At 48.4% G+C, this 18971-nt stretch overlaps 1 protein-coding gene across 1 annotated transcript in view; it reads right to left on the bottom strand.

The window, feature by feature from the left end:
* Positions 1-2200: 2200 nt before the first annotated feature.
* cyp20a1 (cytochrome P450, family 20, subfamily A, polypeptide 1) overlaps positions 2201-18971 on the bottom strand; it is a 29962-nt gene continuing 13191 nt past the window's right edge. The window contains exons 5-12 of the mRNA XM_078551433.1: positions 18383-18461; positions 13823-13938; positions 12834-12888; positions 10042-10162; positions 8533-8644; positions 8182-8246; positions 4919-5008; positions 2201-3362 (exon numbers count right to left, since the gene is read on the bottom strand). Of these exons, the coding sequence (XP_078407559.1) occupies positions 3212-3362; positions 4919-5008; positions 8182-8246; positions 8533-8644; positions 10042-10162; positions 12834-12888; positions 13823-13938; positions 18383-18461 (789 nt within the window). The 3' untranslated portion in view covers positions 2201-3211. The remainder of the gene's footprint in view (positions 3363-4918; positions 5009-8181; positions 8247-8532; positions 8645-10041; positions 10163-12833; positions 12889-13822; positions 13939-18382; positions 18462-18971) is intronic.

Raw genomic sequence — 18971 nt, 5'->3', positions numbered from 1 at the left:
AGAGGCCCAGGCTAATCATCCAGGGACAAATTCAAATCTTACCTGGTAGCTGGGAATTTAGATTCAGTAAATTAGATAACTATCTGGAATAAAAAACCTTCGTCAGTAATGGTGACCAAGAAACTGCCAAATTGTTGTAAAAACCCATCTGGTTTACGACGGTCCTTAAAGGGAAAAAAAATCTGCCATCCTTACCTGTTCTGACCTACATATGACTCCAGACCCACACCAATGCGGTTGACTCTTAAGAAGACATTCAATCGCTCACCACTATCTCCTGAAGGGATTGGCAATATGTGATTTGGGCCTTGCTGTACCAAATCCCTTCCTCACGTCCTCCAGGTGTGTGACAGGAACACCCTGTCTGCCTTTTCGACTACACAAGGTGATTCTGAGTAAGTGGAAACAGGGCTGTTGGCTTTCAGTCCCATACTGTCTGTCTGTCCCTCCCCGCTGTGGTTTGCAGTAGGGTCCCTATGAGCCTCCTTCCACACACGAGGCTATGTGCAAAGCTGCAGTGGGATCAGCCATTCCAGCCTCCCCTGTGCTGTTTCAAGGCTTACTTGGTGAGTCCTACTCTGGGTTTAATGGACCACAAGGAAACTCAAGCAAAAATAAACTAAACTCGCCTGGGCCTCCTGCGGCTCCTTCCATCTTAAACCCCTGACTACACCATTCCCGTCAGGCCAAGGGTTTAAAAAACAGCCTTCTATTTTAATGGCGGGTATATGTGCATAAATCATTGAAGGCGGCAGTGCAAGTTGAGAAAGTGATTAATAAGGCATACAGGGTTCTGGGCTTTATAAATAGTGACAAAAGATAGAATACAAAAGCAAGGAAATTATGGTGAACCTTTATAAATTACTGGTTCGGTCTCAGCTGGAGTATTGCGCCCAATTCTGGGCACCATGACTTAGGGAAGATGTGAAGGCTTTAGAGAGGGTGCAGAAAAGATAAATGAGAGTGGTTTCAGGCTTGAGGAACTTCAGTTACGTGGATAGAATGGAGAATCTGAGGCTGTTCTCCTTAGAGAAGATTGAGAGGTTTGATCGAGGTTCAAAAGGACAGAGTAGATAGAGAGAAACTGTTCCCATTGGTGGAAGGACAGGACCAGAGGGCACCGAGTTAAGGTGAATGACAAAATAACCAACGGCGACATAAGGAAAAACCTTTATACACAGCGAGTGGTTAGGATCTGGAAGGCACTGCCGGAGAGTGTGGTGGAGGCAGATTCAATCCTGACTTTCCAAAGGGAATTGGATAATTATCTGGAGAGAGAAAAAAAATGAGCACAAAATCTAGCCTGAAACTTTAATGCAGCCCTCTCAGTGGAGTAATTTTTTAGAGCGTGCAGATGTGCAATGGTCCACTGGGGGTTGGGGGGGGTGTGTGTGTGTGTGTGTGTGTGTGCGCGCGCGCATATCAGTGTGTATTTGTTGGCGGAGGGGTTTGTTTGCATTTAGGGACGTGTGTTTGTGTCTACACAGGGAAAGAAGGTGGAATGTGGCAGTATTCTATGAGAGCAGAGGGGTTGTTTGGCCTCTTCTCTTGAATATTCTGCTTTGTGCCCTCCACACTCAATGATGAACATGATACAATGATGAACATGATACAATTCCACCTCCCAGTGAAATGTGTTAATGAGTCACATTGTGCAATTCATTGGCCAGTACAAGGCTGCAACTGAATCGAGGGGTCACGATGGTGAGTCACACCAGGCAAGGCATGAGCAAACTCCAGTTGAACCCTGTTGGATCTGTCCGTCCTACAAGTGCTCGCTGAACTCAGTGCGAGTTTGGATGTACCTTTTTAAAAGTATCCCCTGCCCCGAGTCTATTCCCCCCCAACCCACCCTCCGAGACCATCCTCCCAACCCTCTGGGATTGTTTCTCCCTCTAGGATCTTTCCCAAGAGCCCTATCTTTGTGTTTAGGTCTGGACTATGAGGAGATATCACAGCCAAGCTCAACTTTTTCCTGGTCCATTGTCCACACATTACAATTTTCAGGAGGGGTAAGTGATTTGTGATCCTTGGAGGGAATGCTGACTGAGTCATCCATTGCCGAGGTTAGATCAGGGCACTGCGCCCCAAGGGAGTACCACAGCTGACTCAGCAGAGGAGATGAAATGGTTAACACTCTGCAGGCCATCTTGACGTCTAGGCAGCAGCTACAGGTGGATACATACTCCTTTGCCATGTCCTTTCAGCAATTTTATTGATGAATGATTACAGAGCCTTGATAGCTACTGGTCTTGCTCTCACACATGATAACTGCACCAAACCTCCATACACAATGTTTAACAGACAAGATCTATTCCCCTCTCCTATCCAGATGGTGCTGATCCAGATGGTTCTGACCCAGTTCTCGCAGACGCAGAGTGTCCAGTGAGATATTTCGGATTCTGCCTTCAGCCAGAGTCCACAGGAGATGCTGGATCGGGAGTGGGAACCCAGCTTGGTTATTCCACGAGCTAACCCCAGGAAGGAGGCCAGTAATACTGAGGGCAGCTGAGGCACCCTCGCCTGACACTCTGGCCGGAATCAGCTTGCACTCCCCTGATTCAGGTTTACCACTAGAAGCAGTGAGGGTGGGTGGGTGGGGGGAGGGAAATTCAAACTGAAGGTAAGCGGACTGGTGACAAGACTTGTTCCCAAATCTCAACATAAAACCCCACCAAAGGCCTTGGCCACAAAACCAATGGTCCCAAAAGGTGTGCACATTAGTCCGACATTGTCCAATGCTATCGTGGCCGCCGTGATCTCTAATCCCACTTTATCGTCACTTCCTCTCCTCCCTCACTCGCTGAACATTTTCCCACTTTATCTAAGTTGCGGTTGTTGCTCATTGTGTATATCGCGTGCAAAACGGACACAAGGTGTGCCTCGAGTTCCTGGTGAAATCGAGAATGGCCATCCCAATTTCCATGTCGCTGTAGTGTTGGTCACTGCAATGAGGGGGAAGCTTCAGTTCTGATAAAGCTTCCGCTGTGAAGGCTTCTGGTGATGAGAGGTTACCATTTTGAGGTTAGCTTCATGTTTTAACAGGTGGGGGAGGAGCTGATTGGCTGAAGCCCGCACGAATCCCTGTTGTAGAGGACATAAGGATACAAGCCTGATGCGGACCTGAATAATCATCGTCACGTCCTACCGACAGGGCTCCGCCGACTCCAGCCCCCACTTGGCCCGGGCTGGCTGGCTGGCTGGGCTCAGCCTAACTTCTCTTGCTGACGGTGATCCAAGCCTCCTCTTTCGGGGTGGTTACCAGGTCATACTTCATCTCCACCACCTGGTCTGCCACTGGATGCAGGCTCAGTTTCCTGATCAATGTGCTCAACATGATCGCAGCCACAGTGTAAGCGAACCTATTGGGAAGGGAGACACGGACAGCCTGAGACCGGGAGGGCGGGGTACAACAAACTTATTAAAAACCATTGAGCCCACGGGTTGTCCATTTTACTGACCAAAACCCTTCTCAAATGGGACACGTGCCTTTGCTGTTTCCCCCCCTATTGTCACATCGCTGGCAATTGGGGGGAGAACAGCAAGGGACAGAACCAGACCGATCACGCAGACAACATGAGGCAGACACACTCCATGGGTAGCTCAATGAATTGTGTCATACCAGCTCAGCAGCACCTGAACTGGGGTGTGAATGACATAAATAGTGAAATAGCATTTTAAAGCACAGAAACAGGACATTCTGCCCAACTGGTCCATGCTGGTGTTTATGCTCCACATGAGACTCCACCCACCCGCCCCCTCCATCTCAACATATCCTACTTATTCCAGATGTTTATACAGCTTCCCCTTAAATGCATCTATGCCATTCACCTCAACTGCCCCATGTGGTGATTAGTTGCTTTAGGAATGATTCAACTAATTTGTGTCGATGCAAATGTCGATGGTTTTTGACTCTTTTGCCAATTTTGTATTTTGCTGGGTACTTTACACTCAGAAAACCACACGGTATTAGCACTGGGGGGAGGGTTAAAGAGGGTTTTACAGAACTCCAGAGAAGAGCAGCGAAAACAGGCAGTGATTCACTGCAATTTTGCACCTGGAAATGGGTTTCCCAGGCACTAGTCTACCCTTTAACATCTCACCAGAGGGCACAGACTCCACAGGGATCCCAGCCAGTGAACAGTGGAAGGCTATTTGACTGGGAGGGCAGCACAGTCAAACTCGAACTGGTCCCTGGCTGACACTTGGTGGCAACCGCTTGATTGTTCCAATTCACAAACTCTAAAGTGGATGAGCGGGGCTTTAAATCTTTAGGACCAAAGCGTCTGCATGCACACTTTCTCTCTCAAAACAACATTAAAAGAGGTTCCTACTAAAATAAATCTTAAAAACAGACTGTTCTCAGACACAGACAGAGCGTGACACGAAGCCTCAGGAGGGTTCAAATCAATTCCTCTTTCATAAGGAACTTGGACTGATTGGATTCATTTCTGCTCTGAGCCCAGCGCAGAATACTGAAGGGGGAGAAAGGTTACAACGTAAAACTTTCTTATGTGAAGCACCTTATTACTTCACCTAGGATCATAAGAAATAGCAGCAGGAGTGGCCATTCGGCCCATCAAGCCTGCTCCGCCATTCCATACGATTATGGCTGATCTGATTGTGGCTTGAACTCTATTTTCCTGCCTGTTCCCCCATTACCCTCAACTCCCTTGTCGATCAAGATTTTGTCTAACTCAGCCTTGAATATATTCAATGGCCCAGCCTCCACTGCTCTCTGGTAAGAGAATTCCACGGGCTAACACACCTCAGAGAAGAAACTCCTCTTCATCCCCGTCTTAAATGGGATGGCCCCCTATTTTTAAACTGTACCCCCTAGTTCTAAGTTCCTTCACGAGAGGAAACATCCTCTCTGCGTCTACCCTGTCAAGCCCCCTCAGAAGCTTACATGTTTTACCTCAGTTCAGGGCATTCCTGGCTACCAGAAAATCCTAGCAATGTAAACTGCTTCCTGGCAGCTTCATCGTTGAACCTTTCGGGATCAAACCTGCAGGAAAAGGGGACAAGTGTCTCAGTTTAAACAGGTCTCCAATCAGAATAATATACATTGCTGTCATTGGGATACTCTGCGGCATAAAGCTGGGTGCAGCACAAAGTCCGGGTTTGACTGCTTCTAGAGGCAGCTTTGTGGCTGAAGTTGGAGGACGGAGACAGACAAAGACATACTCTTACGGGCGCACACACAGCTAGCATTCTTTTGCACAATTTGCACTGAATGCGGAGGACAGCTGTGCAGTTTAACATGTCACAAATGCGTTCAGCTGGATCTTCACCAATAAAGGTGGGGTGGGAAGCAGGGTGTTTGAAAAAGTGATTAAAAAGCCAGAACAATGCATTTGAGGGTTAGTGACAAGTTTCAACATAAAACCGCCCCCCCACCAAAGGCCCTGGACACAACATCAATTATTTGGAAAGTGGGTGTGCAGGTGGCTGATTGCCACAGCAGACCAGATAATGACCGGTTACCGTGGTGCTCAAAGCCAGCACAGGCTGAGAGCGTTTTGGTTAGCTAGTGTGGACGAGTTTAACGTTGCACACACACAGAGACAACAGGAGGTCATTCAACCTCTTGAACTTGCTCTGCCATTCAATTGGATCATGCCTGATTTCTACTTCAACTCCGCTCACCCTCCTTTGATCCGCACCCCTGGATACCCTTACCCAACAAAAACCTATCACTCTCAGTCTTAAAAGATTGTTTCCATTATGCTTTTGGGGGAGGGAATTCCCAGTTTCTACCTCTCTTGGTTTCCCTCCTGAATGGCCCAGCTCTAATTTTTAAACGATGTCCCCTTGTTCCTCCGGCACGGGAAATGGATTCTGTACAGCTACCCTATCAAATCCTTTCAACATTTTAAACACTCGGTTAGATCATCCTTCAATCTTTCATACTCAAGGGAATAAATTATGCAAAATTAACCTAATGATTTCACTAGTTGTTTGGTAGTACAGAACTTGAATACTGTTGAAAAGCAAGACAAGTTGCCAAAGCTTTTTGTCTTGCCCTCATCAGGACAAATGCAAGAATGCCAATTTCAAATGATCACAATTTTTACTACAGGAAAAAAGGGTGCTGATTGGTTGGCAAGTTGACTCTAATTGGCCAAGGCAGTGCCATGGAGAAAGCAACAGGAAACTATAGGCTCCCCAAGATCCTGGATAATTCATAAAAGGTGCCAGGTTTAAACATATTCCTTTTGTTTGCAGAGAAGAGGTCTTTGTGTATGAATGTAGGTTGCTTCTAGCAAGGGTAAATGAGCCACATTATGAGCTTGACTGATTACCTTAGTTGTTAGTGTAGCTATTAGTGCACTCAGGATTGTTCAACAAGTGTTGCCCAATCACAGAATCACATCTAACAGTAGACATTTTGGCATTCTTGCGTTTGTCCTGAGTGCAAGACGAAAAGCTTCAGCAAGACGTATCTCTTTTCAGCAATAATAATTTAAGCCTTTAAACCCAGGTATCATTCGGGTGGACCCTGTGCTGCGCTCTGTCCCAAGGTCGATATATCCATCTCCAGGTTTCTGCCCAAACTGAACACAGTAGCCAAATGGTTTGAGACTAAGGCTCCATACAACTGAAGCATGACTGCAACCCTTTTGTAATCCAGCCTCCTTGAGATAAAGACGAACATTCCGTTAGCCTTTTTGATTTTGTTTTTGTGGTAGTCCACTGGCTTTTAATGATTTATGTATTTGGATCCTACTGGTTTCTAATCAATTAGAAAATAATTGGATTTACATTCCTTGGGTCCAAAATGGATGACCTCATACCTACCCACATTGAATTCCATTTGCAACGGTTTCGTCCAGTCCCTTAATCTATGTCTCTTTGCAACTTTCAGCTCCAATCTGCTCAAATCTCACATTTAGTGTGATCTGCAAACTTAGGTATACAATGTGCTATTCCTTCATTAATAGTCTTTAATAAATATGGTCAAAAGAGGGGGGCTCAGAGCAGATCCTTGAGGAACATCACTTGTCAAATCCTGCCAAAGTGAACATATATTCTTTATCCTCAGTCTCTGTCTCCTGCCTCTGAAACAAGTTCCAACCCAAGTCAAATAGCTCCAATGCTGTACTCTCTCATTATTGCTATTAGAAGAAGCTTTACTCGGCGTTTAAGCTGTATTATGCCGGCCTTGGGAGTGTTTGATGGGGACAGTATAGAGGGAGCTCTACTCTGTATCTAACCCCATGCTGTACCTGTCCTGGGAGTGTTTGATGGGGACAGTGTAGAGGGAGCTTTACTCTGTATCTATCCTGTGCTGTCCCTGTCCTGGGAGTGTTTGATGGGGACAGTATAGAGGGAGCTTTACTCTGTATCTAATCCCGTGCTGTACCTGTCCTGGGAGTGTTTGATGGGGACAGTATAGAGGGAGCTTTACTCTGTATCTAACCCCGTGCTGTACCTTCCCTGGGAGTGTTTGATGGGGACAGTGTAGAGGGAGCTTTACTCTGTATCTAACCCCGTGCTGTACCTTCCCTGGGAGTGTTTGATGGGGACAGTGTAGAGGAAGCTTTACTCTGTATCTAACCTCGTGCTGTACCTGCCCTGGGAGTGTTTGATGGGGACAGTGTGGAGGGAGCTTTACTCTGTATCTAACCCCATGCTGTACCTTCCCTGGGAGTGTTTGATGGGGACAGTGTAGAGGGAGCTTTATTCTGTATCTAACCTTGTGCTGTACCTGTCCTGGGAGTGTTTGATGTGGACAGTGTAGAGGGAGTTTTACTCTGTATCTAACCCCGTGCTGTACCTGTCCTGGGAGTGTTTGATGGGGACAGTGTAGAGGAAGCTCTACTCTGTATCTAATCCTGTGCTGTACTTGTCCTGGGAGTGTTTGATGGGGACAGTGTAGAGGGAGCTTTACTCTGTATCTAACCCCGTGCTGTACCTGTCCTGGGAGTGTTTGATGGGGACAGTGTAGAGGAAGCTCTACTCTGTATCTAACCCCGTGCTGTACCTGTCCTGGGAGTGTTTGATGGGGACAGTGTTGAGGGAGCTTTACTCTGTACCTAACCCCGTGCTGTACCTGCCCTGGGACTTACTGTTGCTGACATGGAAGAAGTTTAATTCTCTGATGTTGCCATCTGTCACTTTTTGAGGACAAAGTTCGCACAACAGAAGGTAAACAGGAACAAAGAGAGGTAAAGATACCTGTAAGGTAACTCCCACGACGTGTCATCCTGAAGCACGACACCCAGAGCGTAAATGACCAGAGTCTGGGGAAGAGAAGGAAAAGGGAATGTGAATGACACAGTTGATGGGTCATATAATTCCCAAGCGATTTCACTTGGGGTGCAGGATCTTCCTGGGATATGCATATCCAGATTTGCTGACCCCAGTTCACAATAGGATGACCCAGCGGGTGAGGTACGGGAGGATGAGCATTGTTTGAAATGTACCTCTAGCGAGAGATTACACCTTTGACAAACGAGGAGAGGTAATCAATAAATAACAAGCGAGAGGCTGAGTGGAGCGGCTGCAGTTCCAGTTTTCCTGTCTTACCTCCTTTGGGATGATGTGCTGGTCAACGCTCCCTTCCAGCTCCTGAAGTCGCGCTGCGACTGGGGTAAGCTTCGCTGCTCGGACTGTCTCGTTCAGAACCTGCTGGCAGTACCTGTGCCGGGGGGGGAAGGACAGGATTGGTTAAAGCCGCGGCCCTCACACTTCCTGGCTTCGAGTATTACGATTAACCCTGCAACTGCAGCCTATTGCGTGGTGGGACCTCAGGAACCCACCTGCAGTCAGGAGCCACATCACGGGCTCCAGGTGCAGGGGCCACAGCGACTCATGCCCAGTGTAAGGGCCACAGTCAGATGGCTGCTTACCTGCTGTGGACCTCCGGGCCATTCCCACAAAGCACGAAACGAAAAAGAAAGACTTACATTTATAAAGCTGGTTTTACCACGTTTCACAGCCAGTGAAGTGCTTTTGGAGAGCAGCCACTGCTGTGATGTAGGCAACATGGCAGCCAATTCACACACAAGATCTCTCAAACCAACAATGTGATAATGGCCAGGTAATCCATTTGGGTTTCTTGGTTGAAAAATAAATGTCGACCATGAGAATGGGGATCAGTCCCCTGCTCTTCTTGGAATAGCGCCATCATTTACAACTATCTGGAGGGGTCGGAACATATTAACCGAAATATGTCACCTCTGACAGCGCAGCAGTCCCTCAGTATTCTACTGGGGATGTCAGCGTGCGTTATGTGCTTCTGACTTAGAACTGAGAATGATACCACTGAGCCAAGGTAGACACCTTGAGGCTGCCCTGACAGGGGGTAAGTGCCAGGGAACAGGTCTGCTCGTCTCAAGGAATGGTGAGTGACACAGGGAAGCATGATGTACAAGGTGCAATAAATGACCATAAAATAATAAAAAAGCAGCTCCACAGTAAGGAGGCAGCCCAGTGTAAATATAAGCCAGCGCAGCATAGGAAGACCCCCAGGTCTGATGCCTGGTATGTGATCTCTGGACTAGGAAAGGGATTGGAAAAATAACCTGGGATTCCTGGTCCTGATCACTGTCCAGTGACTTTTGGGTTAGAGAGAGAGAGGAAATCACCCAGGGTTCCTGCTCCTGATCATTGTCCACTGACCCTTGGGTTGGAGAGAGAGAGATGGGGAATCAGCAAGGGATTCTGTTTCCAATCACTTTCTAGTAATTCCTGTTGGGAATCACGGCTGTGTGGATGTTGAGTAAGGTCAGCTGCGATGGTGTAGTCAAAAAGCCTTCTGGCATTCACTGTTGAAGTGTACGCATAGAGAGGTCCTCACTGCCTGCACTACATCCCCAGTTGTGCTCAGCTTTCTCAGCAAGGACCAGAGACTGGGTCTGGGAGTTCCTTGGTCTGTTTGGACTATTATTAAGCCAGATGGTGTCTTTGCCAACTGAGCTCCAGATTTAGGAACCCGTTGAGGAACAGTGTGAGTGTGTCCTGGGATTACAGTAAGATTTCCTGCAGTGCATTGCACTCCACCTTAACCAGGGCCTGTGCAAAAATCCCACTCACCTGAGTTCCTGCAGCTTGTCGAAAGTGAGTGGGCTCCTTCCCAGAACCTGGTTAACCTCTTGGTAAAGCTTCTCCTGCACTGACCTCGAGGTGGCCAAGAAGTATGTGGACCAAATGCACACTGGGAAAGAGAAATCAAAGTCAAATATGATAGTTTAAGACAATGGACAACTGTACAGCACGGGGGCTGAAGAAAACCGGACATTGTAGTTGCTGAGAAAAGATAACTGCTATTTTTTATTCATTTACAGGATGTGGGCTTCGCTGGCTGGGCCAGCATTTATTGCCCATCCCTAATTGCCCCTTGAGAAGGTGGTGGTGAGCTGCTCTCATGAACTGCTGCAATCGATGTGGTGTAGGTACACCCACAGTGCTGTTAGGGAGGGAGTTCCAGGATTTTGACCCAGCGACAGTGAAGGAACGGCCGATATATTTCCAAGACAGGATGGTGAGTGGCTTGGAGGTGAACTTACAGGCAGTGGTGTTTTCGTGTATCTGCTGCCCTTGTCCTTCTAGATGGTAAAAGTCGTGGGTTTGGAAGGTGCTGCGTAAGGAGTCTAAAGTAGAGCATGGGGGCTGAGATAGAATAACTGTACAGCATGGGCGCCGAGAGGGGATAACTAGACACTACCCATGTACAGCATGGGTGCTGAGATAGGATAGCTACAGGGCACAGGGCTGAGAGAGGACAGTTACACTGCACGGGGCTGAGAGAGGACAGTTACACTGCACGGGGCTGAGAAGGATAGTGACAGGGCACGGGGCTGAGAGAGGATAACGAATGTGCACGGGGCTGAGAGAGGACAGTTACGCTGCACGGGGCTGAGAGAGGATAATGAATGTGCACGGGGCTGAGAGAGGATAATGAATGTGCACAGTGTTAAGTGAGGATAGCTACACAGCACTAGGGTTTCAAAGTCCACCTCCTCGTCCTCACTGTGGAACCTGGGAAATGAGTAAGGGTCATTTAGAACAGGTTGAAGTGCAGTGGGACTCCTTATGTCTTGGGCCATTTTGGTTACTGTGAAGGCATGTTAGGAACCCTAGAAACACTCAGCAGACAGTGCTCTGGCAAGCAAGTCCTCAACGGCAGAACAGGTGGAGGAAGATGTGCAATCTGGAATATCTCAACAGCTGTTCAGGTGAATGAAGGCTGCAGCAGAAAAAAAACCTCCAGTTGTCTTGGTTTCCTTGCCATTGGGTCAAGGTTTTGTTCTGTCAAGACACATGTGGAAGCTGGTGTGCAATGGTTTCTCCGCGCTAAAAGACGCACAGGCGTCTTTCTTTCCAAGCACATCTCTCAAGCCCTCTGGTGACCAAATGGTGACTTCTGAATAGATAATCATGTTTCTAGTCATGATCTGGCATGGAGGCAGCTGTTCATAATACACGGACCAGAGATCCCACATGATAACAAGTGCCCTCCGTGTCAGAGTGTCTGCAGATCCAGCATCGGTTTCATCAGCCATCTTCAGGCTCATGGAAGACAATCATTCTTGCTTGCGAGGGCTAGCCAAGAATAATAACAACAAAGCACTAAGAGGGATGTGTGGGGTATCTGGACAGGCCCTAAGTTCTGCAATTCTCTCCCTAAATCGCTCCACCTATAAGAAGTGCCTTGAAACCTGCCTCTGTGGCCATCTTTTGGCCACATGTTTGGTTGTCTTTTTTGGCTAATTTACTGTAGCAATCGACAGTGTGCGCACTCGGTGGTCATGTTACAACCACGTCATGTGGTCAGTGTGACGAGAATGAGTGGTAACTGACTTGGTTACAGCACTGGGGCGACCGAAGCGAAGGTGCTTTGCTGCAAAACAGCGGACAGCAGACACCAGGTGAGAGAGAGAATTGTGAGGCGGTGAAGAGAAGAGCTCGGGGCAAAGGGCCAAAGAGGAGTTTCTGGCGACTGGGGAAGGAGAGGAGGTGGGGGGAGAGGGAAGGAGAGGAGGTGGGGAGGAGAAGGGAAGGAGAGGAGGTGGGGGGGGAGGGAAGGAGAGGAGGTGGGGAAGAAGGCAAGGAGAGGAAGTGGGGGGAGAAGGGAAGGAGAGGAAGTGGGGGGAGAAGGGAAGGAGAGGAGGTGGGGAGAGAAGGGAAGGAGAGGAGGTGGGGGGAGAAGGGAAGGAGAGGAGGTGGGGGGAGAAGGGAAGGAGAGGAGGTGGGGGGAGAAGGGAAGGAGAGGAGGTGGGGGAGAAGGGAAGGAGAGGAGGTGGGGGGAGCAGGGAAGGAGAGGAGCTCGGGGGATGGCGATGGGGATAGGGGCTTGGGGAATGGGGAGGAGGTGTGGAGCTCAGGGAGAGTGGGAAGAAAGTAAAGGAGAGAACGGAGCATCCTGTGTAATGCAGAGAGGAGCAGAGCAAAACCCGAAGACCTGCTGATTGTCATGGGCTTGAGTATTGCTATATAGTTAGTAATTCTGTGTTCTGTAATAACCAAGTCACCATTTTTCACTGACTGTCTAAACTTGTGTAAGATAATTATTAATTTATATGATAAATAAAAAGGATTTCAGAACCTATGACAATTAAAGTGCAGTCTTATTACAAACTCTGGCTTCAGTGTTAAGTACCAGCTTCCTTTAAAGGAGGGAGTGTCACACCAACTGACGGAGGGTAAAATATGAACAGGCTTGCATATATATATAAAAAGTGGTTACACAACTGTGAAGAGCCTGGGTCGTTTAATACATTAATGGTGCTGTATTCATGCAAAACATGATTTTATTTTATTTACAGAATGACAACTGGTGTCAGGTAAAAGTGACTTCTATGGCTGTTGTGTTTAGATGTACTTACAATTTGCTGTAATCACACACCCAGCCAGTGAGAAGATCATACTGTCCTCCAGAACCTGGCAAAACAAACAAAGATTACACCAGAATCCTCATACAGAAACAAGGCTTGAGCTGGCTGGACTGACTCTACCAGTTCACGGATTTAGGGTGCAACTAACAGAATATAGGGGCACAGGCGGCCAAAGGAGGCGGCCTTGGAGGCACAGGAGCCCAGGGCTCAGCTGGTACAACAATCGCCTCTGAGTCACCTCAGGAGATGAGCTTATTATTATCTAGGCTGCATTCAAGGTCACAGGATCTGGGTCTGTGCCTGTGATTCCCCAACACAGTGACGGGAGGAGTCCATGATTCTCCACACAGCGAGCAAGCAATAGCAACGATCCTATTGTGGAACCACTCAATCACGGTATAACAACAACTTACATTTGCATAGCACCTTTAACATAGTAAAACGTCCCAAGGTGCTGCACAGGGAACACAGGCTATGGACCAGGTGCTGGAAAGTGGGATTAAAATGGGCGGCTAGTTTCTTTTTTCTCTTTTAGGCTGGCGGAGACACGATGGGCTGAATGGCCTCCCTCTATGGTTCTGTGGTTATCAAACAAAGTTTGACACCAATCTCAAAAGGAGGAATGAGGGAAGGTGGCCAAAACCACGATCGGAGAGACAGATTTTGAAAAGCATCTTAAAGGAGGAAAGAGAAGCAAAGAGGGAATTCCAAAGCTTAGGGTCTTAACAGCTGAAGGCACGGCTGCCTCTGGGCTGATTAAAATCGGGGATGAGCAAGAGGCCAGAATTGGAGGGACGCAGAGATCTTGGAGGGTTATGGGGCTGGAGGAGGTTACAGAGATAGGGAGGAGTGAGGCCATGGAGGGATTCGAAAACAAGGATGACGAAAACTATGCATCTAATTTCACACCCCCACCCCCAGCACCCCTGTCCAGTTGGCCTAGCTACAGTCACACACTCTCACCGCCCAGCCACCTGTACCTGCTTCTCACTCAGGTCGCCGTGCAGTAAGGAGTCCATGAACACTTCCCGGCTGTTGCTTTGCTCCTTGCGCTCCTTCGCAACCCTCTTCAGCGTGGCTTCCATTTCTCCGAGGGCTGGGGAGGGAACCGAGTTTGGAAAATAATTTGAGCAAGTCCAAAGAAAACAAAACGCGCACCGGCCCGAGCTCGGACCGTTCCTGATTTCAGGCGGCAGAAATTAAACCGTGAAGCTGTGAAGGTTCAAAGAAGTAAAAGTAGTGAAGGTAGGATGCTCTTCCACAAAAAGAGTGCTCAGAACATGGAATGTGCTCCCAATATTGTTAGTGTTTGACAGAGGTTCAAGTCCATGGCAGGCAGAGAATTTGAGTGCGGTTAATAAAGAGATTTAAATTTTTTTTTAAAGTCTCAGATGGATTTTGGAATGCCCTTTAGGGAAGAGAATCTGCCATCTTCACCTGATTTGGCCTATGTGTGTCTCTAGTCCAACACCAACATGGTTGGCTCTTAACCACCCAGATGTGGCTCAACTCCATTGCTGGGGGGCGGGGGGTGCAATAAATTCCAACTTTGCCAGTACCCCGAGAATGAATTAAAATGTTTAAAACGTTAAGGCTGAATGAAGCATTGTACTCAGAATCACTTAAAATACAAATGATGGAGCTGAGGGAACTTGAGCTGTCTTTCCGAATGAATTAATTAATTAAATGGGCCAGATGACCTCCCTTATTTAAAATTATCCTGTGAACTGTAATACTGAAAAATCATGTAAAGCAGGACAAGAACTGTTGCCTGGAGATTACAGGAATAACAGGAGGCCTTTTAATCCCTGGAGCCTGATCCCCGCTAATTTCAGCAAGGACCAAAACAAAAACAAAAATAGGTCCGGCAGCATCTGCGGAGAGGAACACGGTTAATGTTTCGAGTCCGTATGACTCTTCAACAGAACTAAGGAAAAATAGAAAAGAGGTGAAATATAAGCTGGTTTAAGGGGGGGTGGGACAGGTAGAGCTGGATAGAGGGCCAGTGATAGGTGGAGATAGCCAAAAGATGTCACAGACAAATGGACAAAGAGGTGTTGAAGGTGGTGATATTATCTAAGGAATGTGCTAATTAAGGGTAGAAAGCAGGACGAGCAAGGTACAGATAGCCCTAGTGGGGGTGGGGTGGGGAGAAGGAATCGAAAAAGGCTAAAAGGTAGAGATGAGCTTATATTTCACCTCTTTTCTATTTTTACTTAGTTCTGTTGAAGAGTCATACGGACTCGAAACATTAGCTGTGTTCCTCTCCGCAGATGCTGCCAGACCTGCTGAGTTTTTCCAGGTATTTTTGTTTTTGTTTTGGATTTTCAGCATCCGCAGTTTTTTGCTTTCAGCAAGGACCAAGTCTGGTTGTTGCTACCGTGGTGGTTACAGTCAATCAGGCTTTGCTGGCTGATGATCACCTTGCCAGCCTACCCCTAAAGCTATTCCATGTGAAGCGTAGCGTGCTGTTAGTGAGGTGCTTCTGAAGAGCCGTTCAGCATAAGGTGCCTTCAGCAACTGTTATCTGTCAGGAAAGCAATGCTGGCTCCACGCCCACCCACCCACTGCGCCCCCATCTATAGGACATGCAGGCACCAGTGGTCAAGCGTGAATCTGTATGGAATGGGGTCAGCAGACAAGAAGATGCAGAGTTGTGCCATCTGCTGGTAACATGCCGCATTGCAGTCCGGGCACCGCTAGCAGGAAGTACCCGTTAGCTTCGGCCTCAAATCCTTCTCAGCTCTTCTGAGTTTTGAGCCTTTCGGAAAGGGGTTTCAGTTTTTCTGCTATTCTACTTTGGCATGCATTCCAATTCCATCAAAACGCCCTGCCTCACCACCCTTCTCAACACCACCCCTGCCTCTCAACCAACACCGTACTCCCATACCCCCCCATCCATCTCTTCACCCCCTCTGCAACCAGCAACCTGCACCCCACAACCACCACCCCACATTCCATTCATGACCAACGCCCCACACTCCCCCTCCCAACCCCAACCACCGCCCCACACTCCCCTTGACCCCCGCCCACACTCTCCCCCCGACACCCACAACCACCCCAACCACCGCCCCACACTCCCCCCGACCCCCACAACCACCCCAACCACCGCCCCACACTCCCCCCGACCCCCACAACCACCCCAACCACCGCCCCACACTCCCCCCGACCCCCACAACCACCCCAACCACCGCCCCACACTCCCCCCGACCCCCACAACCACCCCAACCACCGCCCCACACTCCCCCCGACCCCCACAACCAACCCAATCACCGCCCCACACTCCCCCAGACCCCCACAACCACCCCAATCACCGCCCCACACTCCCCCCGACCCCCACAACCACCCCAATCACCGCCCCACGCTCCCCCCGCACCCCAACCACCATCCCACACTCCCCCCCCCAACCCCAACCACCGCCCCAAACATCCCCCCACCCACCATCCCATGCTCGCCCCCCCCACCCCAACCACCATCCCACACTCCACCCCCCCACCCCACACACTGCTCCACACTCCACCCCCCCCACCCACTGCCCCACACTCCCCCCCCACCCCAACCACTACCCCACACTCGCCCCCCCACACCAACCACCGCTCCACACTGACCCCCCCACCCCCCGCCCTACCCCAACCACCATCCCACATTCCCCCCATAACCACACCATCTTGGTTCATCCATCTGGAGCCTACAGTCCTGTCCTATCGTAGGATCCAACTTGTTTTCAAATGATTAAAGGGTTTCCATCTCTGACTTATCCATTCAGATTCCATTTCATGTGTTGATCACTCAATGCACGAAGAAACATTTTTTGATATCCATTCAAAATTTTCCTTTGAACTTGTGTCGCTTTGCCCTATCCAGGCCATTTAACTTATAGCAATGTTCTGAAGTAATATTCTAGGTTTACGTTTCTCCACACCATTTCCTGTCAAGTCTTCCGCTTAGATGCCTCATACCCAGGTTGAAGAGCCCGGGATTCTCCAGCCTTTCCACATAAGTTGAATACAGTACCAGGGAGCAGCCTCATGGCTCTCTCCCTTACGCCTCCCTGTGACTGAACGTCTCTCTTGTGCCTTAGTAATCAAAACTAGAGTGCGCTCTGGGTGAGGTCTGACGAAGGTTTGATGATGCCTTTCTGACCTTGAAGTGCAACACTCTATTGGGGTTTGTTAGTTGCTGTTCTGCACTGGTTGGGCGCGCTGACCTTCAAGTTTGCTAAAACTCCTAGGTCTTTTTCAACCTCATACTTGGCTATTTCAATAGCGTCTACGGAAGACGTGTGCTGCCCAGTTTTCCTCCCTACGTTCTTGCCTGCGTTGAATTTCATCACTCATTGTCCTACCGACTTATAAATTTTGTCCAACTCAATGCATTGTTCCCGAATAATTGCCACGGATTAAAGAAAATCTATTTGTGCTCTATTGAAACGTTGAACAAAACCCCCCCCTCCCAATTAATTCCCTTAATTCGTTTCCCTGCAACAGTGGTTAAAATGGCTGGGAAGTACTTTGGTTATGTCTTGAGGTCATGAAGGATGCAAGTTCCATTTGTTCTTTCAATTGATCCTTTTAAAATTCCAAACCATGCTGCTGATCCTTAGTATTTCTGAATTCCAGGTTATGTTGCCCTTCTGTAGTTGTTTCTCCCATGGCTGATATTTAGTTATTCAAGCGGGGTACAGAGAAAGGATGACACAGTTAATCCCAGAATTTGAGGGAATGACATCTGAGTAAGATTAACTATCCTGGGTCCTTTCACTCTTGAAAAGAGAATACCGAGAGTGGATAGGGGACAGGTATTTAAAGTTATGAAAGGTTTGCACAAATTGGACCCAGTAAGCTTTCCCACTGTGTACTGAGTTTAAGCACAAAGGACCTTGGCATCCTTGCACACAAGTCACAGAAAGTTGGCACGTAGGTGCAGAAAGCAATAAGGCAAGTCTGCCTTTATTATAAAGGGATTGGAGTCCAAAAGGAAAGAGGTCTTACAGCAATTATATAAGATCTTGGTGAGGCCACACCTGGAGTATGGTGTAGAGTGCTGGTCTCCTTACCTAAGGAAGGAAGGAGAGGCTTGCCTTAGGGTGGGGGGGGGGTGGGGGTGGTGGTGGTGGTGGTGGTGGTGGTGTGAGCCCCCTTCTTAACAGCTGAGGAGCTTGCTAGTCCATTTCAGAGGGTAGTTAAGAATCAACCACATCGCTGATGGTCTGGAGTCACGTGTAACTAGACCGGGTGAAAAAAGAGATTTCCTGTCCTAAGGAACACTCGCAAACCAGACGGGTTTTCACGGAAATCCGGTAGTTTCACTGTCACCTTTACTGGTACTGGGTTTATTCCAGATTTGTTTAATTAACTGAATTTGTACTGCTCTAACGACTGAGCATGCACGTGAGCGTATACACACACACGAGCACAGTCACACTCCGCCACACGCACACCAGCGATCAAAGCTGGGACCTGTTCTTGGAAGTGCTCTGACCACTTCTACAGCTTTCCATTAAAAAACACCACCACAAGCCTGTGACAATACTAAGTTACCCTCTTCGTAATGCTGTTTCCTGGGGGAGCTTTTGTCAAGAGATCCATCCAAAAATCCTTTTCCAATCTCTGACCAAATCTGAAAGCAAACATAAGACAGGTCTCAGAATATGAGCAGAACTGGTGCACAACTCAGAATACCAGGATGACTGTACACAGCTCAGAAAAGCTCGGGTAATGGTACACATCTCAGAGTACCAGGGGAACTGGTACGCATCTCAGAGTACCAGGGGAGCTGGTACGCGTCTCAGAGTACCAGGGGAACTGGTACTGCAATGGTGATCTGTCACAGGGCAGGTGATCTGCTCATTTCTCACGCCTCGTGGTCTAGGGCTTTCCCCTTCAGTTCCTTGTAAGAAGCTTCATTTTCAATTCCAATGAGCCATATGACTGGGGAAAGGGTGATGAGGTAGTTTCCCATTGCCTTCCTCATGTGTGCTTAAAGGAAACACAAATCCTCTTGCCGAATGATCCCCTGCTGGTTCATCTCAGAATACCAGGGGAACTGGTACACATCTCAGAATACCAGGGGAACTGGTACACATCTCAGAATACCAGGGGAACTGGTACACATCTCAGAATACCAGGG

The sequence above is a fragment of the Cetorhinus maximus genome, chromosome 11 (genome assembly GCF_964194155.1).
Source record: "Cetorhinus maximus chromosome 11, sCetMax3.hap1.1, whole genome shotgun sequence".
Lineage (NCBI taxonomy): Eukaryota > Metazoa > Chordata > Chondrichthyes > Lamniformes > Cetorhinidae > Cetorhinus > Cetorhinus maximus.
This window is presented reverse-complemented; position numbering and strand designations above follow the sequence as displayed.